This window comes from Liolophura sinensis, chromosome 1 (assembly GCF_032854445.1).
Source record: "Liolophura sinensis isolate JHLJ2023 chromosome 1, CUHK_Ljap_v2, whole genome shotgun sequence".
Classification (NCBI taxonomy): Eukaryota; Metazoa; Mollusca; class Polyplacophora; order Chitonida; family Chitonidae; genus Liolophura; species Liolophura sinensis.
In genome coordinates this window covers 16,609,882-16,625,249 of record NC_088295.1, presented here as the reverse complement: position 1 = coordinate 16,625,249, position 15,368 = coordinate 16,609,882, and the positions used below count along the sequence as shown (strand labels likewise).

At 39.9% G+C, this 15,368-nt stretch overlaps 2 protein-coding genes across 2 annotated transcripts in view; one reads left to right on the top strand and one right to left on the bottom strand.

The window, feature by feature from the left end:
* The window catches only part of LOC135467522 (ras association domain-containing protein 2-like), a 34,281-nt gene extending 31,014 nt beyond the window's left edge, over window positions 1–3,267 (top strand). The window contains exon 11 of the mRNA XM_064745331.1: window positions 216–3,267. Within this exon, the coding sequence (XP_064601401.1) occupies window positions 216–270 (55 nt within the window). The 3' untranslated portion in view covers window positions 271–3,267. The remainder of the gene's footprint in view (window positions 1–215) is intronic.
* A 69-nt stretch (window positions 3,268–3,336) lies between these two features.
* Window positions 3,337–14,309, bottom strand: LOC135471951 (caspase-like). The gene is made up of 6 exons (XM_064751419.1): window positions 13,959–14,309; window positions 11,965–12,013; window positions 11,163–11,380; window positions 10,111–10,328; window positions 5,131–5,311; window positions 3,337–4,532 (listed from the first exon to the last, which is right to left on the bottom strand). The coding sequence occupies exons 1-6, from the start codon at window positions 13,975–13,977 to the stop codon at window positions 4,342–4,344; spliced, it is 876 nt and encodes a 291-aa protein (XP_064607489.1). The 5' UTR covers window positions 13,978–14,309; the 3' UTR covers window positions 3,337–4,341.
* Window positions 14,310–15,368: the final 1,059 nt, after the last annotated feature.

Sequence of the window (15,368 nt, the reverse complement as noted above, 5' to 3'; positions counted from 1 at the left end):
TAATGTGCGGATGGTATTACAGATCGTGTAAGTGAAACACTCTTGAGTATGGTGCATAACACAGTCAAATAAGTAATAAAACAAAAGTTTTGGTCTTTATATATTGAGATCCTCCATACCTTAATATGAATATTTTCCGTAAACTCAAAGTTGAAAAAATGACAGTATGATCAGAAAATGCTGTATAACAAATGCTAATGTTCTCCTTTTATCAGATACGAGAGGGCCAGAGATATAATGAAGAAGAGATTGCGGGAAAGTCAGGCATAACCCATTCTTCTCTTATAGCTAGAGGACTAAACGTTTATTTCTGTTAATTATTTCCAAAGTTTAATAAACCCTTTGTAGACATGAGATGTTTACAGGAAGATGTTGTGACTTCCTTATGCAAAATGGACCATGTGTGGTAAAAATGATGACTCGGCAGTAATTCACTAGAGGGATTAACATATTTGAATTCCACAGTTCACAGTTGATTAGCATTTTGGCCACGCAGAAACATTAATTGTTTCCAACAGTATTTTCAGAGTGTACTTCTCACATTATAAGCTAATACGTTATTTCAAGAGGATTCATGCAATCTTAGGAGGAAGCCAAACAAGCCTTCTCGGCACCACTATTTACATCTTTTACACATACTTGTGAGCAAATTTTGGCAAGTAACCCCAAAAGGTTGTATGATGTTATCCAGAGCTTCATGTATAAATGGATTCAGGACACTGGATTGTAGTGAGTCTCATTGTTAACAGTCGTCTGACTTTGAGTGACATCGTCCTCTTTCTGAACCACATGTTTACAACTAACGCTCCACATTTGTTGTGGGACAATAGTGTGAAAGTACTCTGTTCATCATGGATGTCGGGCTCTGCTGTACATAGATCTGAACAAAGAAGATAAATGAAAACAATGTTCAGCCTCAAACAACGGATGTGCAACGGAGTACTTTCTTACGGCGCCGTCTACTAAACCATCTGTTGTGACATTTTGTGGCGTGCAAGTACCATTTTGTGACAATGTTTTGACGTACATGCTGTTGCTTTAAGCATTAAACAGTAAAAACACTGTATTCAGTGGCATTGGATGGAATGTCAGAGGAGTGTCAAAGAATTCCTATTTGTGAGTCACCAGGTCAGCTTTTCCAATTCTGGGACCTCTTGTGGTCCTTTTGGGGAAAGGTGTCCCTCACAGGATGGCCTTCAGCATTCACAGAGGTCAAGTACAGCTGCAGGAGACAGGGAAGCATCTTAACTGTTAGCACTTGAACTGTTGTTTGATGCTTGCACTGGTTCTGTGTTCTACTGTGGTACGAGGGAATCCGATCTGCAGGTGCCCCTGTGTGTGATCAGGGTGGGTGATTAAGGAATGAATGGATAACGCAGGGTACTGTGAGCTGTGAGAAGCTAGACAGCTGATATGTTGTTAAGTGTAGAAAGATTTTTGAATTTGTCGTGGTAAAGCATACCACTGTTTACCATGAATATGGTATAGTTGTATGTGGACTATAGTCTAAAAGTTGGACTACTTTCACCTGCTTTGTCTTTCACATGGGTTTGGTGATGTTGCCTATGATGGTTTGGTCGTGATTGGTAGGTTTGTATCAAAGCTGATTCTCATTGGGCATAAATGCATGATGCTGGTTTGTAATGTCTGGTTGTGAAAATTATCCGCAATGTGATTGGTCAAAATGTGTATGGTTATGATGTAAATGTGTGATTTCACTGGTATATAAAATATGCTGTATATAAATACACATGCATCTTAGTAGCAATTTGAAAATATCCTGCATATTTCACAAACTAGCTTGGGGAGGGTTAAAATGATATCTGATAGTGCTGAAATGTTTAAAGTTAAGTAAAGCCTAGATTTGGGCCTATACCCATATGATGAGTTCATACAAGTATTTTTATGATATTAAAAACAAATCCCAATTATACTACAGGCTATGATATTTTAATTTACAAATCATTACCAATTTTCATATCAGTATGCTTTGTGTCCTCTTTTATGGTGATCAGTTTTCCTGGCATACTGTTACCATGGAAGCCATGGGGTAATGAAATTAACTTGGAAATCTTTGACACATGTATTCTCTTTAGTATGCTTTAAAGAAATGTGAACTATTTTGCGGAAAAAGTTTTTCTTTTATAATTTTGTACAAGTCGGTGGTTAATGATATTTTTGACTGACAAAACGAAAAAGAACTTAAAACATCCTTTCCATTCTTGAAACTGGATTTGTTCTTGAGCACTTTATCATAGTCCCAACAAATATTTCTAACAGCTTTAAGTGTTGCTCTCATGTTACACAATGTCGTAGATGTTGTTATTTTAGTGTATTACCATTAGTTTCACAGTATTGAACAATTTGTCTCTCAGGTTCCAGTGATGTTTGCATTTTTTTTTTTTAAATGAAACTTTTTAAACAAATTTTAATTTTGTACACCAAATGTATGTAGCTTTAATACTATCAAATATCTTCATACAGCATAATGATTTGTTTCTTAACTCATATGTAACAGCTCTGTTGTTTATTCAGTTCTACATCTCTCTTTGCCAGAAAGCCTTCTGCTGACATAAAACAGGAATAAATTCTAATTGTTGTGAGACGTCTCTTGACTGTTTGGATTGTTCATGTAATGTCATGTAGTTAAGTCTCTGGATTATCTCCCTTGTTGTGGCGGTGTTAAGCCACTATCTCCCTGGTATACTGTGGTTATATAAACATACACCACCATGCAATTCCTCAATAATAAACTCTTAATAATTAACACAAAGCTTTGAATAATTTGATTTGTTTTTAAAAGTCTGAATTTTTGTTTAATGGTGGCAAACTACACTGTTTTTGTATTGCAGAATTTATTTTTGGTTTGGTTCTGTTAAATTTGTGAATGGTCGGCTTTTCCCATTTATATGGACCTACAATAGTACTGTGTATTTTCTTGCAACACAGAAATCTGCATAATGGCCCCCATTGCAGCTCTATATGCACCTTGATTGTTTATTTTTTCTTTATATATCTACAAGGATCCCCTGTTTATACTTTTCAGGTAAGCTAATGCCTCAGATTTGGAAGGTGTAATTTTAGTGAATTCATTGGTAACTGGCTGTTAGAAAAAAGGGTTGTGAAAAACAGGTGCTTCTCTGGGCTTCTCTGCATAATACATAGTCCAGTCAGTTGTTATGAAGTTCCTGTATATGTACATTATATAAAGACGATGAGAATAAAACCATATTGCAGATTACAAATAAATGTGTACATTGAGATGTATTTCTATCTGTTTATTGTTGTTTTTTCTCCCATAGTTTATTTTATGAAGATTGAGTTTTTGGTAGGGTATAATATCTTTATTTAGTGAAAGTAGCTCAGTCAATTTATAATGAAACTGTTCTTCTCCAAAGCCTTCAGCCAGCAAACAATATACAGGATACAAGCTTCTGAGTCCAGTAAAAAATCAGCTTATCAAGCAAGATAAGGTGTCATGTAGTTTGAAAAGTCAAGCTACATACATTCATACATACAAAAAGCAACAACACAACCAATCCAACAGTGCTGTTCCAGCCAACAGAAGTAGAGTACTGGGAGATGGCCCATTGCTGACCCCTAACTGCCCTCCTGCTGGCTGGAACCCATACACACATGTACAGAGAACAAACCAGAGAGTGGGTGATGGCCCCTTTCCCGTACCCTGTTTGGTCTTAACAATGCACGTGTGCAAGAGTGTTAAGGGACGTAGCCTTACGAAAAGGCTTTCTATAATAATAGATCTAAGTATCGTATTTAGATTCTGAACAAGTAAAGTTAAGACAGATGAGATTTTATCTAGATAGTTGATACATTGAAAACATACATGTATGTACATTTCAGTTCGAAGATCACTGTGATCGCAAGTAGCATAGTTGAAAGCTTAATACAGGAGGGGCTTGTTTTACGTGCACAGGGCTTCAAGACAGACCATGTGACTTATTTATTTTTGCCTCAATGCCTCAATGAGGTCAGTGTCTTCCTAAATTATTTATGAAAACAATACTGTAGACTTCATTATGAGACACTGGACTCAGCTGAGTTTGATGCAAGAGCGAGCAAATATATTCTTGGTTTATGATATGCAGAAATGTAGCAAAATGGGCAATCTGGTTAACACAGCATTATTAAAGTACAAAACAGAAACTGACAAATGTCAAGATGAAAACTGCACTAGCAGAACAAATATACAGGAAGCTGCACATGCTAAACGACTGGCACCAATCTAATAACAGACAGATGAAATTATGATACCATGATAAAACCCTTTTTAATGTTCGGAATATAAAAGTTGTAGATGCAAAGAGGAAATGTCTTTGTTCATATCTGCTTGTTTTTGAAGACCAAATCTCTTGTCAGTTTGCTGTAAATACATGGAACTGAACTGTTGTGCTTGATCATCTGACCACAGACACAGGTCAACATACGCAGTAAACTTCGACCTCTGGCTTCTGTGAGTGCCTGGCATAACAGCTGGGTGAACCTGGATACTCTTCCATTACTGTCGTTTCCTGGAGAAATATGGGAAATTATTTAGATGGAAACACAATAGGTGAACAACCAGAAGTTACTACATATGGAAAATAATGAATTATCAGTTGCCATATCAAATGACTGAGAAAATCATCCATCACTATATGGTAAGGACAATCATAAGATATCACATCATAGGGAAAGTTACCAGTTACCAGTTATACTAATAAAATGAAACATCAGTTAACTTAAAGAATATGAAAGGGAAATGATCAGTCAGTCTATGAAAGGGAAATCATCAGCCGGGCTATGAAAGGGAAATCATCAGCCGGTCTATGAAAGGGAAATCATCAGTCGGTCTATGAAAGGGAAATCATCAATTGGCAAATGAAAGGGAAATCATCAGTTAGCATATCAAAGAGAAATCATCAGTTGGCATATCAAAGGGAAATCATCAGTTAGCATATCAAAGGGAAATCATCAGCTGGCACATCAAAGGAAAATCATCAGTAAATCAAAGGGACAATCGTCTATCAGATTTGAAAGGCCATTCAGTTTAACTGGCATGACGCAGACAATAAAGCACTTACAACACACACAAACCCTAGCCACACAGACTAGCACTACATGACTTACCTGGACACGTAGCATACATTAACAAGAAGTCTTTGTAAAGTTTCTCATCCCTGAGAGTCTTGATCATGCACTTCTCCTGAATAGGAGGAATTGGTGCAGGTGGTCTGACAACACAAGCATCCACCTCATCAAGGCCATCTTGTACTCTGACATCACTGTACATGCTGCTCTCACTAATGGTCTGAAATACAAGAAATTGTTACATGGACCACAGATGTTAGGTAAAGGTCTGGGATTTCAGTTTTTGTGAGTAAGTTTGAGTTCTCGGTTGTCTCCCTTGGTTGGGGTACGTGGATATTCCTCTACTTGTAAGCTGTATAGACTTATATAAAGAGAAATCCTCCAAGACATGACAATAAACAAGGAACAACTCAGGCAAACAGAACTCTCAACTAAGTAAAATGGTGATGGATTCAAAGATTTAAATCTATTCAGCACTTAACACCAGACTACTGGCCCAACCCGCACTGTACACTGGACTACTGACCCACCCAGTGCTGAACACCAGACTACTGATCCACTGAGTGCTGAACACCAGACTACTGATCCATCCAGCACTGAACACTAGAATACTAACGTACCCAGTGCTGAACACCAGACTACTGACCCACCCAGTGCTGAACACTAGACTACTGATCCACCCAGTCCTGAACACCAGACTACTGACCCACCCAGTGCTGAACACTAGGCTACTGACCCTTCCAGTGCTGAAGAGGAGACCACTGACCCACCTAAGGCTGAACACTAGACTACTGACCCACCCAGTGCTGAACACCAGACTGCTGACCCACCCAATGCTGAACACTAGACTACTGACCCTTCCAGTGCTGAAGAGGAGACCACTGACCCACCTAGGGCTGAACACCAGACTACTGACCCACCCAGTCCTGAACACCAGACTACTGACCCACCCAGTGCTAAACACTTGACCCCTGACCCTTCCAGTGCTGAACAGGGGACCACTGACCCACCTAGGGCTAAACACTAGACTACTGATCCATCCAGCACTGAACACTAGACTACTAACGTACCCAGTGCTGAACGCCAGACCACTGACACGCCCAGTGCTGAACACCAGACCACTGCCACACCCAGTGCTGAACACCAGACTACTGACCCACCCAGTGCTGAACAACACATTACTGACCACCTAGTGTTGAACAACAGATTACTAACCACACAGTGCTGAACACCAGACTACTGACACACCCAGTGCTGAACACCAGACTACTGACACACCCAGCACTGAACTCAAGACTACTGACAAACCCAGTGCTGAACAACAGATTACTAACCACTAGAATACTGACCCATCCAGTGCTGAACACCACACTACTGACCCACACAGTGCTCAACACCAGACTACTGACCCACCCAGTGCTGAACACTAGACTACTGACCCACCTAGTGCTGAACACCAGACCACTGACACACCCAGTGCTGAACACCATACTACTGACCCACCCACTGCTGAACAATACATTACTGACCACCTAGTGTTGAACAACAGATTACTAACCACACAGTGCTGAACACTAGACTACTGACCCACCAGCGCTGAACACCAGACTGCTGACCCACCCAGTGCTGAACACCAGACCACTGACACACCCAGTGCTGAACTCCACAACACTGACACACCTACTGCTGAACACTAGACTACTGGCCCACATTGTGCTGAACACCACACTATTGACCCACCTAGTGCTGAACAACAGATTACTGACTAATCCAGCACTGAACACTAGACTACGGACACACCTAGTGCTGAACTCCACAACACTGACACACCTACTTCTGAACACTAAACTACTGACCCACCTAGTGCTGAACACCACACTATTGACCCACCTAGTGCTGAACAACAGATTACTGACTAATCCAGCACTGAACGCTAGACTACTGACACACCCAGTGCTGAACACCACACTACTGACCCACCCAGTTCTGAACACCACACTACTGACCCACCCAGTTCTGAACACCACACTACTGACCCACACAGTGCTCAACACCAGACTACTGACCCACCCAGTGCTGAACACCAGACCACTGACACACCCAGTGCTGACCACTAGACCACTGACACACCCAGTGCTGAACACCTGACTACTGACCCACCCACTGCTGAACAATACATTACTGACCATGTAGTGTTGAACACCAGATTACTAACCACACAGTGCTGAACGCTAGACTACTGACCCATCCAGTGCTGAACAAAAGACTGCTGACCCACCCACTCCTGAACAACACATTACTGATCCATACAGCATTGAAAACCAGACTACTGACACACCCAGTGCTGAACACCACACTATTGACCCACCTAGTGCTGAACAACAGATTACTAACCACTAGACTACTGACCCTTCCAGTGCTGAACACCAGACTGCTGACCCAACCAGTGCTGAACACCAGACCACTGACACACCCAGTGTTGAACTCCACACCACTGACACACCTAGTGCTGAACACTAGACTACTGACCCACCTAGTGCTGAACACTGCACTACTGACCCACATAGTGCTGAACACCAGACTGCTGACCGACCCAGTGCTGAACACCACACTATTGACCCACCTAGTGCTGAAAAACAGATTACTGACTAATCCAGCACTGAACACCAGAGAACTGACACACCTAGTGCTGAACACCAGACTAGTGGCCCAACCAGCACTGTACACTGGACTACTGACCCACCCAGTGCTGAACACCAGACTACTGATCCACTGAGTGCTGAACACCAGACTACTGATCCATCCAGCACTGAACACCAGACTACTAACGTACCCAGTGCTGAACACCAGACTGCTGACCCACCCAGCGCTGAAAACCAGACCACTGACACACCCAGTGCTGAACACCAGACCACTGACCCACCCACTGCTGAACAACACATTACTGATCCATACAGCACTGAACACCAGACCGAGTCTTCACGACATAACCACTTTCTCACACAGCATTGGCAACTACACTGTTGGCTTGTTAACTAGTACTGAACACCATACTTGCCATCAACACTATATCACAGTTAAACCACATGTTTCGGTTCATCCACAACTAACTTACCCCATACAGAACATAACAGTACTGTTCACCATGTGATCTATTCAGTACACAACATCATACCGCTGTTCCACCTAAGACTTGTACTGCTTGTCCACTGAGTTGCTATATTCAGTACACAACATAACACTGCTGTTCTACCTAGTACTGGTACTGATTGTCCACCCAGTACTGATCACCAAGTGGCTATATTCAGTACACAACATAACACTGCTGTTCTACCTAATACTGGTACTGATTGTCCACCCAGTACTGATCACCAAGTGGCTATATTCAGTACACAACATAACACTGCTGTTCTACCTAATACTGGTACTGATTGTCCACCCAGTACTGATTACCAAGTGGCTATATTCAGTACACAACATAACACTGCTGTTCTACCTAATACTGGTACTGATTGTCCACCCAGTACTGATTACCAAGGGGCTATATTCAGTATGCAACATATTACTGCTGTTCTACCTAATACTGGTACTGATTGTCCACCCAGTACTGATTACCAAGTTGCTATATTCAGTACACAACATCTTACTCCTATTTTACCTTATACTGGTACTGATTGTCCACCCAGTACTGATTACCAAGTGGCTATATTCAGTACACAACATAACACTGCTGTTCTGTGTAATACTGGTACTGACTGTCCACTCAGTACTGATTACCAAGTTGCTATATTCAGTACACAACATCTTACTGCTGTTCTATCTAATACTGATACTGACTGTCCACCCAGTACTGATTACCAAGAGGTTATATTCAGTACACAACATCATACTGCTATTCTACCTAATACTGGTACTGAATGTCCACCCAGTACTGATCACCAAGTGGCTATATTCAGTACACAACATAACACTGCTGTTCTACCTAATACTGGTACTGATTGTCCACCCAGTACTGATCACCAAGTGGCTATATTCAGTACACAACATAACACTGCTGTTCTACCTAATACTGGTACTGATTGTCCACCCAGTACTGATCACCAAGTGGCTATATTCAGTACACAACATAACACTGCTGTTCTACCTAATAATGGTACTGATTGTCCACCCAGTACTGATTACCAAGTGGCTATATTCAGTACACAACATAACACTGCTGTTCTACCTAATAATGGTACTGATTGTCCACTCAGTACTGATTACCAAGTTGCTATATTCAGTACACAACATCTTACTCCTATTCTACCTAATACTGGTACTGATTGTCCACCCAGTACTGATCACCAAGTGGCTATATTCAGTACACAACATCATACTGCTGTTCTACCTAATACTTGAACTGCTTGTCCACCCAGTACTGATCACCAAGTGGCTATATTCAGTACACAACATCATACTGCTGTTCTACCTAATACTGGTACTGCTTGTCAACCCAGTACTGATTACCAAGTTGCTATGTTCAGTGCACAACATCTTACTCCTATTCTACCTAATAATGGTACTGATTGTCCACCCAGTACTGATTACCAAGCAGCTATATTCAGTACATAACATCTTACTCCTATTCTACCTAATAATGGTACTGATTGTCCACCCAGTACTGATGCACCTTAATTACCCTGTATATCGCATCTGTCCAGAAGGGGCTTCCGTGGCCTCCATGGTTTGCATGCCAACATGACGCAATGACAAAGGAGCCTCTCACCAATCGCTATGAGTTCAAGCCCAGCTCATGCTGGATTCCTCTCTGGCCATACATGGGAAGGTCTATCAGCAAGCTGTGGATGGTCGTGGGTTTCCAACGCTCTGCTCCTTTTTCCTCTCACCATTATGCTGGCTGCTGTTGTGTAAGTGATATATTCTAGTACAGGATAAAACACCAATCAAATAAATAAATAAACTTAGTCCAGACTCACACTAAAACCGCTTAAATAAATAACAAGTAAGTTTAACTTATACCTGAATGAAAAACAGTCTTGGCTTCCCGGAAAGTTGTGGACAATTTATGTCATTAAACATATGACTATTGTTTCCACTTGTAGCTTCGGTACAGTCTACCACATCAAGCCCTCGGGTCACAGACATCTGGCTATGCTGTGACTTTACTGCCCCGTCTTCACGCTTGATTATGACACACACAAAGCAGTCAGCATTGCCATGGTAACTGTCTTGCGACACTGTCAATAATACAGTATAATATATTATTATAAGAAAAATAAAAGCGTTAAACTTCAGCGCATGTCAGGCATAACTGTAGTTTAGGCAAAACCAAATTTATCTCTATGGGCATGCCAACCCTAAAAATTACAAAAAATGGAATTAAAAAAAAATAAATTGAAAATATCCAATTTTAATGTTTCAGATGATTTTTCTTTTTTTTCAAGGCTTGCTTATCACATAAATATGTTTAAACAGGAGCAATTGCTGAAACAGTCTGCATTTTGCACAAATTTATTTTTGCCTGAAATTGGCCTGGCCTTACATATGTATGCAGAGTGAGTTAGTGAGTGAGTGTCTGGGGTTTAATGTCGTACTCAACAATTTTTCAGTCATATGACGACGAAGGAATCCTTATGGTGCACGTACATGTAATGTGCCTCCTTGTTGCAGGACGGATTTCCACCGCTCTTTTATTTAGTGCTGCTTCACTGAGACGACTTACCGAAGGCAAGTAAGGCGCCCCGCCCGAGCCATTATACTGATACGGGTCAACCAGTCGTTGCACTATCCCCTTCATGCTGAACGCCAAGCGAGGAAGTTACAACTTCCTCTTTTAAAGTCTTAGGTGTGACTCGATTAAGGATTGATCCTGGATCTACTGGTCCTGAAGCGGATGCTCTACCAACTGTGCTATCCGGGCCGGTCATATGTATGCAGTGAATTACATAATTTACCAGAGAAACTACTGACAGAAAATGCATTCTGATGATCAAAACATCATTTTCTAAGGCTTGAAATATTCTAAAATTTGAACCAGTATCAGTGATTTATGGGTCAGGATTAAATTTTACCTTTGTACAAAAGTCTGCTCAGATCAGCTCCTCTGACGTCCTTGACTTGCTGAACCTTAAATTGCAGACTTTTCAGCGTCTTCGCCATATAGTCCGCATCTTGTTGTGAACCAGCACTTTCTTGACGCACTAATGAACTGTTATTAATTACAACTGCAAGTCCACGATAACGATGCGCTGTGCTGTATTCATCATCACTGTTCTGTGCGGGAACAGACCTGAAGTAGGATTACAGTTTACATCATAAAGCCAAAAATCATGTCTGCTTCTAATGAAGTGTAACAGAGTCCAGATATATTTCAAATTCCTTTTTCTGAAAATCCAGAATAAAAATCAATTGTTGAGTGAATAAAAAATCCATGAAAACTTATTAGAATCAACCAGAGGTATTTCATAAGGAAAGTAACCATTTTCAAATTTTTTTATGAAGACAATAATATGATGTCACATCACTTAGATGTGGTCTGAAAAGGTTGTCATATTTTATCCTTCTTTAAATGCTTTTTACGGCACATCCAAAATGCTAAAAAATTAATGAAAGAATTTTGGACTGACTTTACAAATCATTTATGTTCACATTAAATAACAATCAATCACATGTGACAATTCTGTTCAAACTTACAAACCACAAAAAACACAAATAAAATATGTATTTTTATTATTGATTACTTTCATTTTACAATTTTAAATCAGCATTTCATGTCAACTACACACAGACAATCAACACTACAGGACTGACTGGTCTGAAGTATTTAATTGGGATTATGTCAATATGAAATATATCAAGAAAATTAAGTCTTACCTTTTGTTCAAATGCTCAAAATACACATCTCTGCTGTGAGCACAAGTGACTGGAAGCAAAAAATTTTTTACAAGTCAACCCTGATGTTCACCTATGGTAAATACATACCAGCATTAATAAATGCAAGCCTGGAAATAGGCAACAATGATGACAATATCCTGCACCAAACAGCAGTTTGACTGGGCCAGCTGTTTGTCACAGGACAAAACTGCCAGAAAAATAACATTGTAAGCTTTTTAGAGAATGTAAATATTCGTAGCTGGAAGATTTGCAGGTATGGCCGGCACCAACTCCACAATTATTTCCAGACTTGAAATGCATGGCAAATTTCAATATAAACTTGTTTAAATATATGAATAAATACAATCATAAAGAATGAGTGGGCCATGACCTTGAGGTACAAAGGCACTTGCCTTCCAATCACCAGGACATTCATGGTGTGCATTCAACCCGAGCCTAGGGAAGGAAATCTGTAGATTCGATCACCCATTCTGGCTGATTGTGGGACCCTAGTGACAATAAACCCCATCTAACATTTGTTAAAAAACAAGTTGTTTTCAACTCAAATGGGGTGTAAATCTATACATCACAAGTGTCAGTAACTTGCCAAATGTCAGTGGTTTATGCCAGGCACTCAGGTTTCACCAGCCAATGAAAATGACCAATGTCATTCCTTTGATATTTTAAAGTTACCAACAGAGAATTCCTAAGCCAGGAACAGGCACACTGCAGAGGGTCTGACAACAGAGTATTCCTAAGCCAGAAACAGGCACACTGCAGAGGGTCTGACAACAGAGCATACCTAACCCAGGAACAGGCACACTGCAGAGGGTCTGACAACAGAGCATTCCTAAGCCAAGGACGGGCACACTGCAGAGGGTCTGACAACAGAGCATTCCTAAGCCAAGGACGGGCACACTGCAGAGGGTCTGACAACAGAGCATTCCTAAGCCAGGAACAGGCACACTAAAGAGGGTCTGACAACAGAGCATTCCTAAGCCAGGAACAGACTCACTGCAGATGGTCTGACAGACAAGACTGAAATTTATCAAACTTTTCCTTGGTGACGCCTCATCCTGTTTTATAGGCCAGTTAAGGAATTTGTCGCATCAGTTTGCTTCCACAAACTAATATTAACAGTTCAGCTAAATCACTTTCAAATATTAAATTTTTGTGTACAGTAGGTTGTTATATGCATGAACAATGACAGATGTGTTGTATGTACAGTATGTTGGTCCGGCATCACCGGGCACCAAAATGTTGTTCGTCACATAAGTTTGCATCTTAAATGTGCTTATTTCCTAAAATATTTTTGAAAAGATACGTGTAACTGTTATTAAAAACAATGTTTACCCATGGCACATCACAATCATATTAAGCTTAACATCACTTTTCCCTACTGCAGAATTAACAAAACTAATGACTTGTAATGACTGGATGACAAACTATAATTGTTCACAAAGACATCAGCCCGCTCAAACTTCCCTATAAATATATAAATGTTACTTATCTGCTTCCTGATTATAACACTTGTTACAAGAACTGTTATACAGAACTGTTCTACATCTTCAAACAGATACCATATTTGTAAGCAAAGTGCATCTTTTCACATCTGAAACAAGTCTGTGATAATGAAATCCACTACCAAAAAATAAAACAGTAGGTTTGCATCTGCATATGGATAAGCTTAACTCCTTATTTCTTGTACTTTTTACTAATTTCATGTTGCCGAAAACTGACAGATAATCGTAAGGAACAGTGGATCAACAACCAGAATGAGACAAATTCCATGTAGGTGCGTCAGCCTATATAAAGCTGGCAAACAGCATCTATAGGTCACATACTGTATATCATCAGCTGGTATTAGGCCTAATGCTCATGTTCACACATGCACGGGTTGTAAATGGGTTGCACGGTCCATGAATGCAAGACCTAGATGAGACTAACATAAACTGATCCTAAGTGGAGCCAGCATGCACGGTCTGTCCACCTACCTGTCTCTGAATCGTCCATTTCACTCTGCTTTCATGCACTGCATAGGTCACTTGCGTACACTAGATAGATGATGTTGGAAGCTACCTGAGACGTCACATGACACAAATTGGTTGATATAGGCCTACTATTTCGGTGCAATGATTCAGTCACTTTTAAAATCAGTCACACGCTGCAGTTTCACTTTCAGTTTGCAAATATATTTCACTATCATATTCTCAGGCTTTGACAACACAACACATACGTCACCATAATTACACGGTGTGCTAGGTATACTAAAGTATGACAGTAAAGCCCAACAAGATGCGTCACATGTGAATATGATGCATGTTTTTGTATTTCTGAAAAACGTACAAATGATTGAAATCGCATTTGCTGGAAAAGGGTTCATCCCGCTTCGATTTTGTACCCACTTGAAACCTTTGAGTGGATTATCTCCCTTCAATCAGCCTCATCTCGGTTTCTAATGGCACTGAATTCCTTATTTACGGTCAGGGTATTTGAAAAACTTTGGTGGGAGAGGAACAATTTTCATTTATCATTGACTCGGCTAGATTTTATTATAACCAGAGCTTTGTAATATATTTAGAGACAGTCTGTATGTAGAAATGGTCACTTTCTCACATATCTTTTGTAAATTTCTTGCATGGCCAAACGAGATATTGTTTTTACTCCCCATGTCAAGACTCCATACATTATTTTGTGTTTTGGAACAGCTTTGGAATGTCCCATAATGAATATATAGTATAGGCACACCAAAGACAACGTTTTCACCTACTTCACTTAACTGTTAACATATTTTATGTTTTAAAATTTTAACATATCAAAATTCAAATGATAAAAAATTCTAACCCAGTGTTACTAGGTGCTAAACTGTATAAATTCTCTAATTCCCCGGTTACAAATTTATCAGTAGTTTGAGCCGAACTGTGTAAGAAGTGGGAGGGGCCGGGGCTGTTGGTGATATTTGTCCATTGTAATTTTTGGAAATACCTGCTGTTATGCACAACATAGGTACCGGTACCTAATTAAACCAAGAGTAAAGGTACCATTAAGTAAATTAAATTCTTAAAACAGTCCATTTTTTATTGCTCATTAATCATTAAGATTTACTAACAAAAGCATGCTATAGAATGCCTTTATTATTTTTATTTCTACAAGTTTGTAATTTGAGTCTGATGCTCAGTACACCACTATTTACTCCCGCATCTGAACGCTATAGTCAGGTACAATATTCATATTGGTATCCAAAAAGATAGCAACGTGTCTCGATCTTTTTTTTGTAAGAAGACTCAAAAATATATTAGTTCATATGTGAATTTTTGTTGTTGTGTATTTTTTCTTTCGTCGCTGAATATTTATTTATAAATGATACTTCACTCCAAACTTCTTCATTCAAAAAGACGATTTCA